Genomic DNA, 19,622 nt, shown 5'->3' on the forward strand with positions numbered 1-19,622 from the left:
ATGTGACCATTAATGTGACAATTAAGACTATATATATATATATATATATATATATATATATATATATATATATATATATATATATATATATATATATATATATATAAATATAAACATATACTGAGGGGCATCAAGGATAGATCAACATTTGAGTTTCAGTGCAATATCAAAAGCCCGAGCATATGTGACAGGATTCAGAACACTCCTTATTCAGGCATTTCCCTTAAAATATTCCCCTTACTGTTTCCCATTGCTTTGTCTTCACTGCCTTTTACTTGTCTTTGAAGGGAAAGTTCAACCAAAAATGAAAGATTGCTCAATATTGTGAAGTTGTTTATTCTGATAAACCAAAAAAGAAGATACTTTGAAGAATGTTGAAAACGGGTAACCATTGACTTCCTTTGTACTCTAAAATATATCTGTTAATTAACCGTTTGTGTGTTTTCGGTTTATTTACGGTTGTGAATTGCATTATGGGATGTTGATCTCTGCTCTGTCAGCTTTTAATGTTAAAAATTCAACTCTACAGTATAACAAAGTGACTTTTGTTGACATTTTTAGTTGTTTGAAATAGTAAAATGTTTAAGAAGTAATATATAAATAGGTCTGTAAAAAACAGAAGAAGTACTGGCAGTTTATTACCAGGTTTTTGCAGCATAAAATACAATACAATCCCAGATACCTTATCACTTTAAACTATTAAAATTTTTCATAGTCACTTTTCACAACTTTTTAAGGTTAAAGGTTGTCAGAAGAAAGATAAAGATCTCATATTGCGATTCAAATCATAAATAATAAAAAAATACAACATGAATTACAAAATAATGAAAACTGTTCATTAACAGATGTTTTAACAGTGTACAAACTGTGTAACTGGTTAATGATTACCGGTTTTCAACATTCTTCAAAGTATCTTTTTTTTGGTTTACTAGAATAGAGGAAAACAAGGGAACAGAAGAAGACATTTTGAAATATTCATAAACAGGTAACCATTGACTTCCTTTGTAGGAAAAGCATACTATGGTAGTCAATGGTTACCGGTTTCCGAATTATTCTTATTATATTTTTATTATATATATATAAACTTAGAGATATTATATATAAATATCTTCTTTTGTGTTTAACAGATGAAAAAAGTCAAACAAGTTTGGATCAACAGTAAGTGATGACAGAATTTTCAGTTTTGGGTGAACTACCCCTTTAATTTAAAGCAGGGGTGTCCAAACTTGATCCTGGAGGGCCGGTGTCCTGCATATTTTAGTTGTGACCTCGATTAAACACACCTGAACCAGCTAATCAAGCTCTTTTTAGGTATACTAGAAACATCCAGGCAGGTGTGTTGAAGGAAGTTTAAGCTAATCTTTGCAGGACACCGGCCCTCCAGGACCGAGTTTAGACACCCCTGATTTAAAGGGACGGTGCGTCCAAAAATCTTTAAAAGTCATTATTTCCTCACCATCATCTTTTTACAAACCCGTTTAATGCAAACTAATTTTATAAAATGTGTTTTTGTGAATCCTAATGTTTTCACACAAAGAGGAGGAGTAAATCATGACAGAATTACATACTTTGGGTGAACTGGAATACACAATAGTTTTAAAACCATTATCAGAAGTACCTTGTCAATCCAATTGTGATTTAAGGTGACAGTCCAACTAAAAATTTATTCTGTTCAGCTTTGATTTCATTCATAATCTGACATGAAATGTTAGTCTCAGTCAATATTCACATTTATTTTATGAGATGCAGGAATCAGATCAAGTCGTTCTTGTTTCGATGTATAAAATTTTGCCATAAAGTTAAAGTGGAGGAACAATACTATTCATAAATCACAGTTGGAATACTTTAAGACAAAACAAAAAGTTGCAACCCGCCCTCATGCTATTATAATTAAAAAAAAAAAAAAAAAATATATATATATATATATATATATATATATATACACACACACACACACACACACACACACACACAAAGTGACAGGTTAGCCAAAAATCCACTCGCACAAATTTACCATAATTTAACTTCTTTTATTTATGCTTGAGTAACAAAATGTTGACATTCACTTTCATTTAATGTTAACTCTGGATTTCAATCTGTAGCGTTCAAAATAAAGGTCATACAGATTTTGCTGTACTGAACTAAACCTGATTGGATTATATCTGAAAATTGTTTAATTTGACATATAACCTATTTGCTCTGATTTTGCTCCAAAATCTGTCTATGTTTGAGATGCTTCTTTTTTATATATATATATTTTCAGAATAATAATCAATCAGGTCAAATTGATCAGTGTTTCTCAACCACATTTCTGGAGCACCACCAGCTCTGCACATTTCTGTCTCTATAACCAAACACAGCTAATTGAGATTATCAGCTCATTAGCAGAGACTGAAAGACCTGTAGTAGGTGTGATAGACAAAGGAGACATTCAAAACTTGCAGTGCTGGTGGACCTCCAGTAACGTGGTTGAGAAACACCGAACCAGATGGTGAAAAATAGTAATTTCTTTGTAAATTAGATGAAATCTGAACATGATACAGTTACAAATATTACAATGGGAAAATATCAAGACACAAAGATGAAACGTTTAGTCCATACAGTCATAATTTAAAGGAAAAGAACAGCCAAAAATAACATTGTAGGCTCTCCTCTTAAATCTGATTTCTTTTGTGCAGGAAACGGCTTGATCAGATCTAATCAGAAAATAAAACCATTATTAGTTTTGTACAGCAATGGAAAAGATGTTGCCCATACGGTCATGATTTAAAGACCAAAATGTAATCTATTTACAGTAAAATCTGATACTTGTTTTATTAATATTTTCTGAATAATAATCAATCAGGTCAACTACTGTAGATCAGTGGTTTTCAACCACGTTCCTGGAGTAACACCAGCTCTGCACATTTTCTATGTCTCTAAAACCAAACACACCTGATTGAGATCATCAGCTCATTAGCAGAGACTGAAAGACCTGTGATAGGTGTGACGGACAAAAGAGACATCCAAAACATGCAGTGCTGGTGGGCCTCCAGGAACGTGGTTGAGAAACACTGAACTAGATGATGACAAAATAGTATTTTTTGGGTAAACTAGATGGAATCTGATTACAAATATTACAATGGGAAATATATCAAGACACAAAGATGAAACGTTTAGTCCATACAGTCACAATTTAAAGGAAAAGAACAGCCAAAAATAACATTGTAGGCTCTCCTCTTAAATCTGATTTCATTTGTGCAGGAAACGGCTTAATCAGATCTGAACAGAACAGAAAATCATTATTAGTTTTATACAGCAATGGAAAAGATGTTGCCCATACGGTCATGATTTAAAGACAAAAATATTATTTGTTAACAGAAAAATCTGATACTTGTTTTATTAATATTTTCTGAATAATAATCAATCAGGTTAACTACTGTAGATCAGTGGTTCTCAACCACGTTCCTGGAGTAACACCAGCTCTGCACATTTTCTATGTCTCTAAAACCAAACACACCTGTTTGAGATAATCAGCTCATTAGCAGAGGCTGAAAGACCTGTGATAGGTGTGACAGACAAAAGAGACATCCAAAACATGCAGTGCTGGTGGACCTCCAGGAACGTGGTTGAGAAACACTGAACTAGATGATGACAAAATAGTCACTTTTGGGTACACTAGACGGAATCTGATTACAAATATTACAATGGGAAATATATCAAGACACAAAGATGAAACCTTTAGTCCATACAGTCACAATTTAAAGGAGAAGAACAGTCAAAACTAACATTGTAGGCTCTCCACTTAAATCTGATATAATTTGTGCAGGAAACAGCTTAATCAGATCTGAACAGAACAGAAAATCGTTATTAGTTTTATACAGCAATGGAAAAGATGTTGCCCATACGGTCATGATTTAAAGACCAAAAATATCAGCTGTTAACAGAAAAATCTGATACTTGTTTTATTAATATTTTCTGAATAATAATCAATTAGGTCAACTAGATCAGTGGTTCTCAACCTCTGCACATTTTCTATGTCTCTATAACCAAACACACCTGATTGAGATCATCAGCTCATTAGCAGAGACTGAAAGACCTGTGATAGGTGTGACGGACAAAAGAGACATCCAAAACATGCAGTGCTGGTGGGCCTCCAGGAACGTGGTTGAGAAACACTGAACTAGATGATGACAAAATAGTATTTTTTGGGTAAACTAGACGGAATCTGATTACAAATATTACAATGGGAAATATATCAAGACACAAAGATGAAACGTTTAGTCCATACAGTCACAATTTAAAGGAAAAGAACAGCCAAAAATAACATTGTAGGCTCTCCACTTAAATCTGATATAATTTGTGCAGGAAACGGCTTAATCAGATCTGAACAGAACAGAAAATCATTATTAGTTTTATACAGCAATGGAAAAGATGTTGCCCATGATTTAAAGACAAAATCTGTCGACCTATATATATTTGTTTTTTTCTAAAATCTATTTTTAATGTACGGGAAAAAGTAAATCCTGCATCAAATGTACCAAAATGCAGTGAAAATGAATGATGAGTGAGGGTGTCACTTTTATTATGTGTGTTTTCCCCCCTACAACAAACAGAAAAGTGCTAAAGACTGCATTTCAGGAGGGTGAACTGTCCTTGTAAGTTTACTGATGCATAACGCCGACTTGATTGCATATTTGAGGACATGCTGTAGTCCATCTGATCGTGGTGGATGGAGATGTTTTTCTGTTTTATTTGTGGACGTTGAGTGCCTTTGATTTTTGCACCAGGGGGGAGGAGGAGTGGATTTTAGCCACAGAAACGCTGGACTCAGGGCTGCGGGGACGTTCATCACAGTGTGTTTTTCTATTCGCCCCTGTTTAGTTGATTTTATCGTTGGATACAGTGATGATGGTCATTTCAGGTCAGTGCATCAACCAGTGTTTCCAGTATTCTCGACCACTTTATTGAAGGCAATGCTAAGCCTGTCAGCAGACGTGAAGTTGATTAGAGTTGTTCTGTATCAGCTAATCGGATCCCCTCATTTTCTCCCATATTATTATTATTATTATTATTTTTGACAAAGAGACAAGTTACCTGAATGTCCTTGTGTTCTGGTTGTTAACGTGACATTTCTTTAAATAAAAGATCTGAGCAGTGTCTCTCATTTCTGATTGCTTAGTCGTTGATTAAATGATTCATGTACTGTTTATTGTTAAAGGTGCTCTATTTAAGTTTTTGACTTTTCTAAAGCATAAAAATACTATGTTTGCAGATATTTAAGAAACATGCTAAGTGAACACTTGTTCATCTGAGAAACGATGCTGAAGTCAGATATCTTGCTTTGAAAATGTGTTATGTGCCAGAACTCTGTCTTTGTTTTGGTCATTTAACCCGCCCACTGCCACTTTAGCCAATTATATTTCAGCACCCCGGATTGACTTGGTGGAAAACCACATATTTCATTCATTCATGAACACTCTAAAAAATAACTCAAGAGGTCTGTAACCACTACATAGTTTAATATTGTAACTTAAAAATTCCAAAATGCTGATTAGATATGAACTTTTAAGCTGTCAGAATAATTTTATTAAGTTTTCAAAACTTGAAAATATTAATAATTACATACGTTTAAAAATGAGGCTAATTTAAAGGTAAATATATTTGTTAGTTACTTTAAAACAATATTTAACTTGTCGCAACCCAAAGAAATATTTCCACACTAATGGAGTTGTTTTGTATTTTGAAGTCCACACACTGATGTTTTTTATTATTTTTTATACTGATAATATGGGACAGTACATGTTTTTGTTTTGTAAAACAATAAAAACCTGTGGTTTAAGAAAAAAAAATACAGAAGAACAAAAATGTTGTTGTTAAATGCATTTCTTACAAGCACGAACAGTAAATTTGAAAACAAACAAAAATGTATTAATTTATTTGAGGTTCTAAACTTGAAAAATGCATGTAATCAAATACATAACACAGGATTTGTTTTCAATTTTAATAAAAAAAATTTAAACATTATTTTTTGAATACTCAACTTAAAAATTTGAGGTTTTTGCTATGTAAAAATGCCTTTGATTGAAAAGGAAAAGATTTGACTAACATAATGAAGTTTGTTGTCTGAACTTCATTTTGTTAGATGTTGTTGTAACTTGAATATATTAATGCAAGCTGTTGCGTTCATTTTTTTTTTTTTTTTTTGTATAAAAATGTTTTTTTTTTAGAGTCAAGGCTCTCAAAGAATGTGTGACTGAAATGCGACCTCTGGTGGACAGTAGCAGCCCCAAAATGAGACACAGATTCAGTGTTTTACATGAGGTTATTAGTTAGCAAATAATATAAATATTCCGAATGTTAACATCAGGTGAGTAGGTTACATTGTAACCCTGTGTCCTAACAACATACAACATGATACGCAGTAATAAACAATTGGGCTGTTTGCACCAGGCAAAACACAACAGAAATGTAAATAAAGCAATTCAGAAGCACAGAATAGTGCAATTTTAATTTAGTTTAATTAGAACACAATTTAAATCAGCCTTTAGGTTGGATATTCAGGCTTGCTCCTGTTGATGTCATCAATCTGGCAACCTGCCATTGCATGTGTTTTGAAACAGGTGTGCAATACCCAGTTCAACCACTGGATGTCAAACTTTCATACTGCACCTTTAATGGGAGTTTTCTGCACATGTGATTACAGTAATACAGTTAAAGACTATAATAATTTAATTGCATAAATAAATATATCTCAAGTGATGTTTAACAGAGCACAGATTTTTTTTATAGAATTTTCCAATCAATTATCTCTTAGTTTGACCGGAAAAGAAAATACTAGTTTATTATTATTTTAAAGTCATTTTTTCTCTAATGACTTGCCTAATTAACCTTACAATTGTCGGCTAAATTACTTCCCCCTTATGTGCAATATTAAATCTTTGTCAAATATTTCTCATGTGATATTTACCGCATTAATTAATTTTTCATAGTATTTTTGATTAAAAAATTTTTTCTTCTGGAGAAAGTCTTATTTGTTTTATTTGGCTTGAATAAAAGCAGTTCTTTAATTTTAAAAAATCCATTTTAAGGTCAAAATTTTATATATATATATATATATATATATATATATATATATATATATATATATATATATATATATATATATATATATATATAATAATAATAATTTTTTTCCCGATAGTCTAAAGAACAAACCTATGTTATACAATAACTTGCTTAACTGTCATACCCTGCCTAATTAACCCAATTAAGCCTTTAAATTGCACTTTAAGCTGAATATCTTGCAAAATAATCAGCAAAAGCAAAATAATCAGACATTCGCCATTAGAAATTCATTCTAAAAATACTATGCTTAAAAGTAAGTTTTAAGAAATAGTGTGTTATTTATTAATTTATTTATTGAGTTAAAAAAGTCTTGCATCATTTAAATAAATTTACAGTGTGTGTTTCACAATTATAACTTTAATCCTCAGAATTCTGACTACCAATTTCAGACTTTTAGACTTTTTTATGTCGCCATTTTGTTCTAATTATGAAAAATAGCCAAAGTACATGGTGGCTCAGTGGTTAGCATGGTCGCCTCACAGCAACTAGGTTGCTGGTTCGAGCCCCAGCTTGGTCATTTGGCATTTCTGTTTGGAGTTTTTATGTTCTCCTCATGTTGGCGTGGGTTTCCTCCGGGTGGCTCCAGTTTCCCCCACAGTCCAAACACATGCGCTAAGTGAAATTTCCCAGTAAAGTGGGACCCTAAAACTAAATCCAACACACTTTTCATAAAACAGTTACAAGCTACTGACAAAGAGCAAACTATTGGAGTAACTTCATTTAAATATAATACATGAAGAGAAATAGACAATGAAGAGTGAGTTCGACTGTGAGACACAGAGACACTATATATTTACAACATGAATACATATACTGTACATATTATATGACTTTCTAGTCCTTATATTACAGTATTCAACAATAAAAGTGGATCAAAAGCTTTTATTAAAACTATGCAACTTTTTTCATCCAAATGTTGACTTCTGTATTTATTATGGACACAAACAGCAGGGGGAGACAGAGACAGAAAAAAGCAGATTGAAAATACAGTTTCATTCACAGCAGCAGAATGAAGAAACAAATATAGTCTGACTGGCGCTTGCAAGCACAAATTGTCTGTGTGCGTTTAAGTGATTATTATGATTAAAGGAGGTAAGTTGTAATTAAGAAATGAATATAATTTAGTCATTTATTCAAATCTACAATTTTCAGATGTGATTCAGTCATGAATACCGTTAGAGAAAATGTCAACACACTGGAATAACCAGGATCACTATCTGAAATGTGTGTGTGTATGTGTACGCATATATATATACATATATATATATATATATATATATATATATATATATATATATATATATATATATATACACACACACACACACACACACACACACACACACACATATATATATATATATATATATATATATATATATATATATATATATATATATATATATATATATATATATATATATATACATACACGTACACACACACACCCTGTTTATTTTTTCCCCAATTTCTGTTTATCGGAGAGCAGATTTTTAAAACACATTTCTAAACATATAGTTTTAATAACTCATCTCTAATAATTTTATCTTTATCATGATGACAGTACATAATATTTGACTAGATCTTTTTCAAGAAACTTCTATACAGCTTAAAGGGACATTTAAAGGCTTAACTAGTTTAATTAGGTTAACTAGGCAGGTTAGGATAATAAGGCAAGTTGTTTGTTCTGTAGACTATCGAAAAAATATAGGGCTAAAAATTTAGTCCATAAAATGGTGTTTAAATAAATTAAAAACTGCTTTTTAATTTAGTGTTTCTTATTTATATGTGTGTGTGTGTGTGTGTGTTATTATGCTTTTTTTCTGTATCCAATTGCTCAAAGATATTTTTACTCAGCCAAATGCACACACACACACACACACACACACACATCAGGGTGCCCATGAGGTCTTAAAAAGTATCAAAAGTTGATAAATTAATGTAAAGAAATTTAGGCTTAAAATTATTAAAAAGTCAACTTCTACTTTGCAAGGTATTAAATTTTATATAATTTTTGATTATGCAATGCATGGTTGTATGCTAAAGTTTGAAATCAATGAAATCCTGCTTGATTTGACATTATGCTGCTTTGTTTACTGCAGCAACCAAGGCAACACCATTATTTCTGCAGTTCTATAGGTGCCAACCTGCTAAATGAGATTGATTTAATAGATTTTTATTAAGTATATGAATAATGTTTTACTTTTGGATTAATTTTTTACACTAATACTTATTAAATATACTGTAAGTTAAAATCTCGCCGGTGTTTCCAGATAAAAAGTGTCTTAAAGGTCTTAAAATGTATAGAAAGTGTCTTAAGAAAGGTCTTAAAAGGTATTGAATTTCACTCTCTGATTTCTGTATATACTCTGACATATATGTAACTTTATTTATATGTAGGCGGTTCATTCTGCTGTGGCAATATATATATATATAGTTGGTAGCATGTTCGCCTTAAAACAAGAAGGTTGCTGGTTCAAGTCTCGGCTGGGTAAGTTGGCGTTACTGTGTGGAGTTTGCATGTTCTCGCTTTGCTGGTGTGGGTTTCCTCTGGTTTCCCCCACAAGTCCAAGGACATGCACTATAGGTGAGTTAAATTGTCCGTAGTGTATGTGCGTGAATGAGTGTGTATGGATGTTTCCCAGTGATGGGTTGTAACTGGAAGGGCATCCACTGCGTAAGCGTGCTGAATAAGGTGTCGATTCATTCCGTTGTGGTGACCCCAGATTAATAAAGGCACTAAGCCAAAAAGAAAGTGAATCAATGCATATATTTCATAATAATGCACTGACAAAACATATGAAAACAGATAATGTCTTGGCGTAAAATGTCATATTTAAAAATATACATTTATAATAACAACAATTATTGTAAAATTTTATGGTAATAGTGTTAAACTAAAACAGTATTTAGTATGCAGTAATGTTTATTAGTATACTATGTTTATGGTAACTGTACATTCATTCATTCATTTTCCTTCGGCTTAGTGCCTTATATATTAGGGGTCGCCACAGCGGAATGGACCGCCAGTAGTAACAATAACGATATCCTTTAAAAACTGTCAGCATATTTGACTAACCAGAATAACTATCAGAAATGTATATTCGTTAAATAGGCAGGATAAAATAATACCAACAACAACACATTTAGCCAGTAAAGATAAATATAATATACTGTAGTGAGTCAGTAACTATAAGAAATGTAAACATCAGCATCGTGTCTCTCCAGAAACTATATAATAAAAGCGCGCGTCTTGTCTTGTCTTGTCCTGTTCTATCAGCCTCTGATGATGATGATGATGAATAATGAATTATGCACAGAATGCGCCTATTTTCAGTCAGGCATCATGCTGGACATCTGTGCGGCGCTGAAGGACCCCGAGGCCTCGGCCCAATCACTCTTCCTCGGGATCGTTTTGCTATTCAACAACAGACCAGTACCGCAGTTACCGGTGTTTGAGGCGAGAGAGAGTCGCGAGCAGAAGTCAGCTGTCAAACCGTGGATTATTTTCAGGATTAAATCAGAGTAAAACGGAGCCACTCATCCATCCGAGCGGCGCGAGGCGGGCTTTTCTGAAATGGAGGCCAGGAGGGAAGAGAGCCCCGGCGGCAGGCCCCAGGATACCCGACCATAAGGGTTAAAGCTAGCACTGTTAGCCAAGACCACCTGGAGACCTTTCCTCTGTTTTATACGGATCTAATCTACGTCGCTTTACGTGTTGTGTTATCTGTAATTTCGTGTTTAATTCCTTAACGTACTTTTGTATTCGCCGGATCTACCTTTTGGCTTTGTTTAAACTTTGTCAAAGTTCTTCATTTTCGGTTTTTGCGTCGTTAACGCACCAGCAACAGACCTCGGAGAGTCTTAAAAAGCTGTTTAACTTCCTTTTTGTCTGCATTTTGATTTGTCGTGTCGTGTTGTGTTGTTTACGCGACTCTGACAGCCAACCGTTCCGTTTGTTATTGTTTCCCCGGGGTCTGAGGACTGACCACAACGCGTCCCAATGGAGGAAAATGACAACATGGACTATTTTTACCAGCAGGTTTTGCAGAAGGACGTGACCCGGCGGCTGCAGGTCGGCCCGGAGCTCATCGACTACCTGAGCGACCCGCAGCGGTCCCTGGACGTGGAGCAGGACAAACCCCGGCTGGATAAAACCATCGACGAGCTGACGGGATGGGTCAATTCCAGCAATTTCAAGGTACTAGGCTGTTTTGGGGGTGCATATTTGAATTAAGCGTCATGAAAGGTGTGCTGCAAGTCACGTATATTATCATGAGGGATGCTTGCATGCATTGCTTTGGAGTGACAAAGTTCGGCCAAACCCATCTTTTGTCATTAAATGTGATGTGCATTCATTTCTGCAATGCATTATTGAGAAGATTCAGTGGGATCTTTTTTGAATGTTTTTATTGTTTAGTAGTTTTGTAGGAAGAGCAGTTGACGAAAAGAAACCATAACACAAATTCAGATACACATGAGTGAATAATATCCATGAGGAATAGGATAGAGGGAAAAGAAGATGAAAACATAATAATAACATAAAGAAAATGAATATTGAAACATGAAACATAGTAACGATAACAGTAATGTTTGAATTAGTAAAATACAATATTTAAAATAAATTGATATAAACGAACAAACGCTTGAGATTTTCTGTTTTTTAACTTTATTCAATACAATAAATAATAACATAATTTCAGACCCATTTGAGTGAATAATGTCCATGAGGAATATGATAGATGGAAAAGATGAAAACAAAATAATAATAATAAAAGAATAAATAAATGCATGAACATAAAATTAATAATACAGTAATGAAAACGGTAAATGTTGAATTTATAAAATACAAAATAGAAAATAAATACATATAAAAAAACAAATTCTTAAGATTTTCAATTTTTTCTTCAAAGAAATAAAAGCACAAATTCAGATGCATATGAGTAAATAATGTCCGTGATAAACAGGATGAAGGAAAAAGAAGATTAAAACATAACAATAACAACTAAAAGAAATTAATACATAAACATAAAAATAATAATACGGTAGTGATAATTGTAAACATTGAATTTGTAAAATACACTAAATGAAATAAATGCATACAAACAAATTCTTGATTTTCTTTTTTTTCATTAAAAGAAATAATAATTTAAAATATACATGGTTTCAAATACGTATAATTGAATAGTATCCATGGGAAATATGAGAGAGGGAAGAGATGAAAACAAAAATAAATACATGAACAAGAAAATATTAAGACATAATAAATAATGATAAAAATGAATATCGATAGAATTAGTAACATGCAATAAATAAATTGACAAATAAGTAATTCTTTGACTTATTAAATCAAATTAGAGATTTTTTCAAGGCTTTTTAAAATAAAAATACATAACATATTTTGTTATGCAATAAGCAAATTTCTGTTTATAAATAAAATATTTGCTTTATCAATCATTCTTATTCAGTATTTATAAACGCATTTAATAATTTTTATTTCTAATAAAATGAATAACAAATTTTGATATGCATTTAGCAAATTTCTGTTTATGTATGAAATATTTGCCATGCAAGATGTAAAAATTCAATCATTCTTATTCAGTATTCAAAAACATATTCAGTCATTATCTTTTTTGTGAATGAGGGCAAATAATATCTTACATTTTCATGTAATTATAGTTTCTTTGCACAAATAAAATATTAAAATCATCAGACTAAAATCTTCTATAAGACGCATCATACTTCTAGAACGTGAGATATCTTAAATCCTCCTGGAGTGTGTTGCCAAATGCACAAATATTGTCTGAGTAGGAAATGCATTAACATCAGTGTGCATGCATTACATATTCATCTGTGTCAATGGGAGAGTGGGTTTGCTGGTGGGGGGTGTTTTGAAGATGGGGGAGGGTCGTGTGGGGCATTGTTCTGTTGCATTGGGGTTGTAAAGGCACATGTTTGATTAATCCATGCTTTACATTGATTGAGAAAAGCTGGTTTGTGTTTTGAGGATGCACGTTTTAAATGGCCCGGGATGCAAGCAGAAGCTTTTATGCTGGCTCATGCTGCTGCTGATGTGTCATAAAGGGTCACTTCTGCTTTCCTTCCCGTTTCTATGTCGCTGTTTGCAAGAAACGAAGCACCATTGACTCGAGTGGGGATGTTTTTAAATGTCCAGCTGGTTTTTACCTTCAGATGGTAGTTCAGGGTCTTTTGGGATTAATGTTAATGGACGGGAATGAGATCAGACTGCTTGAGGTTAGGCTTTAGGAATGACGAGGGTGATTCATAAATTGTAGACACAGCTGTAGACTTCTGCAAATAAATAGATAATGCGGTTTGATAAATGCAGGGTGTCAGATTTAGATTTTGGCACATTGAATTTAATCTGGTAGGCTTTATTTATTTCCCTGCTGATTTAAAAAAAAAGTATGATTTGTTTTGATCTATTTTAATATTTATTTTATTTTATCTCTTTTTAAACACTTATATTTAAAGGTTTTAGGGTCAGTACCATATATTTAATGAAACATTTATTCAGCTGGGATGCATTTAAATTCACAGGGACAGGGGAAAGTAAATTCGTTTTGAAATGATACACAATATTTATTCATAAAATGAATGCTGTTTATTTGCATATTCAGTTAAATAAAATAAAATAAAAAACAGAAAAAATATGTGGCAGCACGGTTGTGTTACATTTGTATTTATTTTAGCTCAAAAGAGCATATTAGAAATATTTTTGATGAAAAATTGAGTCAACGTTTGCTGATATTTATTATTTTATATTATGTAATTGATTTATCGACATGCTTAATTTCTGTAATGATGTAACTGCTGTGGTGTGTGTGCTGACAAAACAAAAATTAAGAATGGACTTCATCTGTTAATATAAGAAAAAAAATATATATATATGTTAACACACTACTTGACAAAAGTCTTGTCAAGGATCTCAGTTGTAAGAGCGATAATAATAACTTGACTTATGGTTTATCATTTGGAAAAATGGCAGAAGGTAGATCTGTTGAACTGCATCTTAATCATCACAAATACTGCAGAAGACCTACTGGAACATGCATGAACCAAAGATCTCTCAGAGAAATCAGTCAAGTTGGGTGAAGGAAAAATCATGGTTTGGGGTTACATTCAGTATGGGGGCATGTGAATGATCGCAGTAGATGGCAACATCAACAGCCTGAGATATCAAGACATTTGTGCTGCCCATTACATTACAAACCACAGGAGAGGGCAGATTCTCCAGCAGGATAGCGCTCCTTCTCATACTTCAGCCTCCACATCAACGTATCTGAAAGCAAAGAAGGTCAAGCTGCTCCAGGATTGGCCAGTCCAGTCTTCAGAGCAAAACATTATTGAGCATGTCTGGGGTTAGATGGAGGAGGAGGCATTGAAAATTAATCCAAAGAATCTTGATGAACTCTAGGAGTCCTGCAAGAACGCTTTCTTTGCCGTTCCAGCTGACTTTATTAATAAGTAATTTGAGTCATTGCAGAGATGTATGGATGCTGTCCTCCAAGCTCATGGGATACCAAATGATTAACTAGAACTCAAGTTAATATTAGTTGAAACCGCTTCCAAAATTAACATCACCAGGTGCTTTTCAGTTCTGCTTTTCAGGTGCGCACACACTCACACTCACACTGTGATGTCCTTACTCAGGATTCTCTCTGGCTATGCCTAAAATAGGTCATAACTGGAGCTTCTGGGATGTAGTGAATATTTGATTGTTTCTCAGGAATGCGAACTTCCATCCTGCAGTGCCAAGAAACACAGCGAAGCAATCCCACCGCACTCCTCTAATACACTCCATCTCACAATCTCTAACATTCATTCACCCACTCACAAAAGCAAGCATTCTTAAAGGGGTAGTTCACCCCAAAAATGACAATTCTGACATAATTACACACCTGTCGAAAGAAGAAAAAAGAAGGTTTAAGACCACCTAAGAGCAGGTACTTGGGTGTAATTGGTTACAAAGTAGCTAGTTACTGTAACCTAATTACTTTTCAGCTGAATAAGTGATTGTTTTTTAATTGTTTATATTGTTATGTCCATGCTTAAATACTGTACTTAAATTCAAAAATTCCATATAAGAAAGAGAAATTCAGAGGAGCAGAGTAATTGATACTTTGCAGAATATTTTTTATATTTTAAACTTAAAAACATTGATCATTAAACAAGAAATTAGCATACGTTTAATAAAATAAATATTTGATAAATTAGTTCATGATAGTATAAGGTATAAATTCAGAGAAGCAGAGTAATAATAAATATATATTTTGTTGTTATTCAGAACTTTTCTATATATTTCAACTAAAGGATTTATTTGAGCGACAACTGCTTATGCTTAAGAAAAACTGTAATTGTAGTGCATTAAATAAGATGTCATTCATTTAAAATATTTTGTATTTTGATGCATATGTTGTTAAAAGCTGAAGTGTTAATTAGCTTAAGTGTTAAAGAGTCACAGAGAAGGACTCAAATGTAAAGAATTTTATGCAGAGTTTTAGTATTTAGTCAAGTAATTAAATTACCTATTAGATAACTAAATTACTTTTCAGAAAATGTTTAAAAAATATATGATTTAAATACAATTGTAATTATATAATTAGTAATTAATTACTTGTTTTGAGGTAACACACCCAACAACAGTGCTTAAGAGTGAGTAAATGGTTTGTAAATAATATTATAAATTGAACTATCCCTTTAAAGCTCCAGCGTCCATCAACACAAAGCGCTGAAACTAATACGCATCAGATACTGAGTCTGCACAGTCGTATGCTTGAAAATGCTGTGCTACAGTTAGCTCGTGTGAAAGGGAGAGTAAGCTTTGATGTTTTCAGCTGATTTGTCTCTTTCTTGTTTGGTGTCAGGTTGCATTGCTGGGGATCGATATCGTCAGCGCATTCGTTGATCGGTTGACGGATCGCTTCAGAGGTTATATCGGCACAGGTAAGCGGCGCCTGTTGCTTCCACTGAAGTCACATTATCAATAAGACTGTTTTTTTGCACTGTATAATCAGCAGAAAGCAGAACTGGGTGACTTGTCAAGTACAGCTGAAGTCTGAATTATTTGACCGTCTGAATTATAAGCCCCCTGTATTTTTATTTCACCAATTTCTGTTTAACGGAAAGATTTTTTTCAACACATTTCTATACATAATAGCTTTAATAACCATGATGGCAGTATAATATTTTACTAGACATTTTTGAAGATACTAGTGTCTATTTTAAAGTGCAATTTAAAGGCTTAATTGGGGTAAATTAGGCAAGTTAGTTTGTTTAACGATGGTTTGTTTTGTAGACAATCGTGAAAAATATTGCTTATGTGGGGCTAATAATATTGACCATTAAATGGTTTTAAAAAAAAATTAAAACTGCTTTTATTCTAGCTGAAATAAAACAAATAAGACTTTCTCCAGAAGAAAAAATATTATAGGAGATACTGTGAAAATTCCTTGCTCTGTTAAACATCATATGGAAAATATTTGAAAAAGAAAATTCTCAGGAGGGCAAATAATTCTGACTTCAGCTCTATATGACACAATCCTCAGGCTCAGTGTTGCCTCTCAGCTGTTTAGCTCCGCCTCCTACTGTTACCATGAGAACGGGTGTTATGATTGTAACAGATAACCCCCGCCCCCCATCATACCTCATTCATCTGAAAACATGGAACAAACGCAGTACAGAGAAAGGAATGAGATGACTTCACACAAAGAGTCAGTTTGAGTCTGTCTGGTGTACAAATAAGATGAAATATGATGTCTTTCATCAGCTGGCCAAACTGTAGTTCACCCCTTATTTACCTTATTTCAGCTTTTTATTTTTAATCAATTTGCAACAATTTCAAAACTCTTTTTTTACATTGTCATTATGGGGTATTGTGTGAAGAATTTTGAGGAAATAAATGAATTTAATCCATTTTGGAATAAGGCTGTAAAATAAAACATGTGGAAAAAGTGAAGCGCTATCAATACTTTCCAGATGCACTGTATAATTAATAACAGCAAAACCTGTGGCCAAATTGTTTAATCTAAATACACACAGACAATGTAAAGCTTTTTTATTTCCCCTTTTATAACATAATTACAACTATTATTCAGATTAGTTGTGTATCATTGAAGTTGATACCTGACTTTTTTGTTTACTTTAACATTCAAAATCATTATTGATCTCTGACCTACTAAAATAAACCTGGCAAACAAGGATTAATTGTTAGCTTTATTAATTGTTTGATCATCTTCTTAAAAATAATTTGTTCTGGAATCAAATACAACATTATTGTTCCTCACAATATTGTTATATGTTAAACAATTTTAATTGATTTTAAGGTCTGTATTGTTGTAGTTATCATCATTGGTGTGAATGACCCTAAAACCCCCTTTTTTTCTTATGTGTTCTTCAGTTGTTCCTGCTTTAGTCGACCGTCTGGGAGATGCGAAGGATCAGGTTCGAGATCAGGCACAAGGGCTCATTTTGAAGCTGATGGATCAGACGGCAACACCCATGGTGAGCTAACCGTACAGCCGATGGGCGGCTTGCTTTGAGATCATCATCTGTTACACTCATTCACACTGACAAAGAGAAGAAAAAAGAAATCATAAAGCTGCTGTCTAGTTTCTGATGTGATCTACTGAGTGAATAGAATCACACTGGATCCTTTTTGTCTATTACTTTGCCAGTGATTCATTATTTCCATCAGAGCTCATTGTTGCTTTCTCTTCTGCTTTTGTAGTAATGTATATACAATATGAATCAGTTTCACTGTTTTTTCTCTCTTTGTGCAGTATGTTTGGGAGAGGCTGTTTCCTGGCTTCAAACACAAAAACTTCCGCAGTAGAGAGGGAATCTGCTTTTGCGTGGTGTCAACACTAAACGCGTAAGTTCTTCATAAAGTCACAAACATCAAGGCTTCTCAAAGTCTCAAATCAAATGTTCATCCCTGAATTTCAACAGCGTCGAAAGTCTGGGAAAAATTTATTGACAAACTTGATTTGAATAAAAAAACACAAACATGAGCTGTTGAAAAAATCTAAGGGATTTTTTATTTAAAGGATCCATGAAATTAAAATTAAGATTTTTTTAGATGTTAGTTAGTTAGTTAGTTAGTTAGTTAGTTCAGGGCTCAACAATAAGGACTGCCTGGTGGCCTAGGGCCAGCGTGAAAGACACTCGTAACAGTAGACAGGATTGTTACTGGCCCCTATCGGCCAGTAACAATGAGCATGCTATTTTTATTATTTTTTTGGTAACCTGGTAACAACCAGTACAGCAAAAAAGATGGCATCATGGCACCATCATCAAACTATGAGGCTAAAAGAAAACTTTTGTTTCTACAGTTATGGAAGCAGACAGTTACACGGGTACAAAATTAATAAACTGAAAAAAAGAACAAAAAAAAGTTGTCAGTTTGGCAACCCATTTTTATAAAAATAATTTAGAATGGCAATAAAATCTTGAATTTTGCTCATTACACATTTATTAACATTTTTAAAATGTTTAAATTCTAGATTCACAGACATTATTTTGCCACATTATTTAAAATATGTGGCTAAGAAATAGCTATTATTTTTTATTTATTTTGGTGGGGCCAGTGAAAACTTTGGCAGGGCAAGTAAAATCTCAACCACTGGTCCGATTGGCCCAGAGGAAAAATCCTTAGTGTTGAACCCTGTAGTTAGTTAGTTAGTTAGTTAGTTTTAAGGAAATTTTTAAGCTAGTGTGCTCCAAAGCAGTGACAAAATTGGCTTTTAGAAGGTATAAAATTAATATAAACACCCAAAGCTTGCACTTCTGCCTAAATGGATCAAGGTTTTTTTTTACATCACCTCATACTTTAGTCATCAAATGCTCTGTAGTATTTGACATGCCCCACCCCCTTTAAGACGCATGTCATTTTCTTTTTATTTGATGCACTTGAGCTCAACCACTTTGATTGGTAGAGCTGTAATAAAACAAAACACTATTGGTTGTTTTTTTTTTAAACGGGAGGAGCTACACTATGTCCCACCCTCCCTTCATGTTTCAGTTGAGATTACATCTAACTTCCTATAAAAAAATGCACATTTTAAGCACTTCATGGGAAATTTACAATACATTAATAACATGCAAAAGTGTCAAAATGACACTTAATAAAAGTGTCACTTAATAATTAGCAACATTTATGAAAAACACAACCAGAGGTCGGTCAGAGTAAAAAGGTTGCAACATACAGAGCAATCTAACGTGAGAAATGGCACTTTCTGGTTTCCAGTTAAGAAGGACGCTGGTTTGAGTTGGTATTTCTGTGTGGAGTTTGTTTCTCCCTGTTTTGGTGGGGCTTTTCTCCGGGTGCTCCGGTTTCTCCCACAGGCCAAACACATGTGTTATAGGTGAACTGAATAAACGAAATTGTCTGTTTAGTGTATGATTGTATGTGTGAATGAGTGTTTTGAGTATTGATGTTTCCCAGTACTGGGTTGCTTCTGGAAAAGCATCCACTGTGTAAAACATATGCTTTT

The 19,622-nt window shown here is 33.3% G+C and overlaps 1 protein-coding gene across 26 annotated transcripts in view; it reads left to right on the forward strand.

The window, feature by feature from the left end:
- The first annotated feature begins 10,457 nt into the window (after positions 1-10,457).
- Positions 10,458-19,622, forward strand: part of clasp2 (cytoplasmic linker associated protein 2) — a 109,376-nt gene continuing 100,211 nt past the window's right edge. For 25 of the 26 annotated variants that reach the window (XM_073930670.1, XM_073930671.1, XM_073930673.1 and 22 more), the window contains exons 1-4: positions 10,504-11,308; positions 15,996-16,074; positions 17,528-17,631; positions 17,910-18,001. In XM_073930670.1, coding sequence (XP_073786771.1) covers positions 11,111-11,308; positions 15,996-16,074; positions 17,528-17,631; positions 17,910-18,001 — 473 coding nt within the window. In that variant the 5' untranslated portion in view covers positions 10,504-11,110. Of the gene's footprint in view, positions 11,309-15,995; positions 16,075-17,527; positions 17,632-17,909; positions 18,002-19,622 lie in introns of all 26 variants that reach the window. The other variant, NM_001328259.1, reaches the window with a different exon arrangement.

This window comes from Danio rerio, chromosome 19 (assembly GCF_049306965.1).
Source record: "Danio rerio strain Tuebingen ecotype United States chromosome 19, GRCz12tu, whole genome shotgun sequence".
Classification (NCBI taxonomy): domain Eukaryota; kingdom Metazoa; phylum Chordata; class Actinopteri; order Cypriniformes; family Danionidae; genus Danio; species Danio rerio.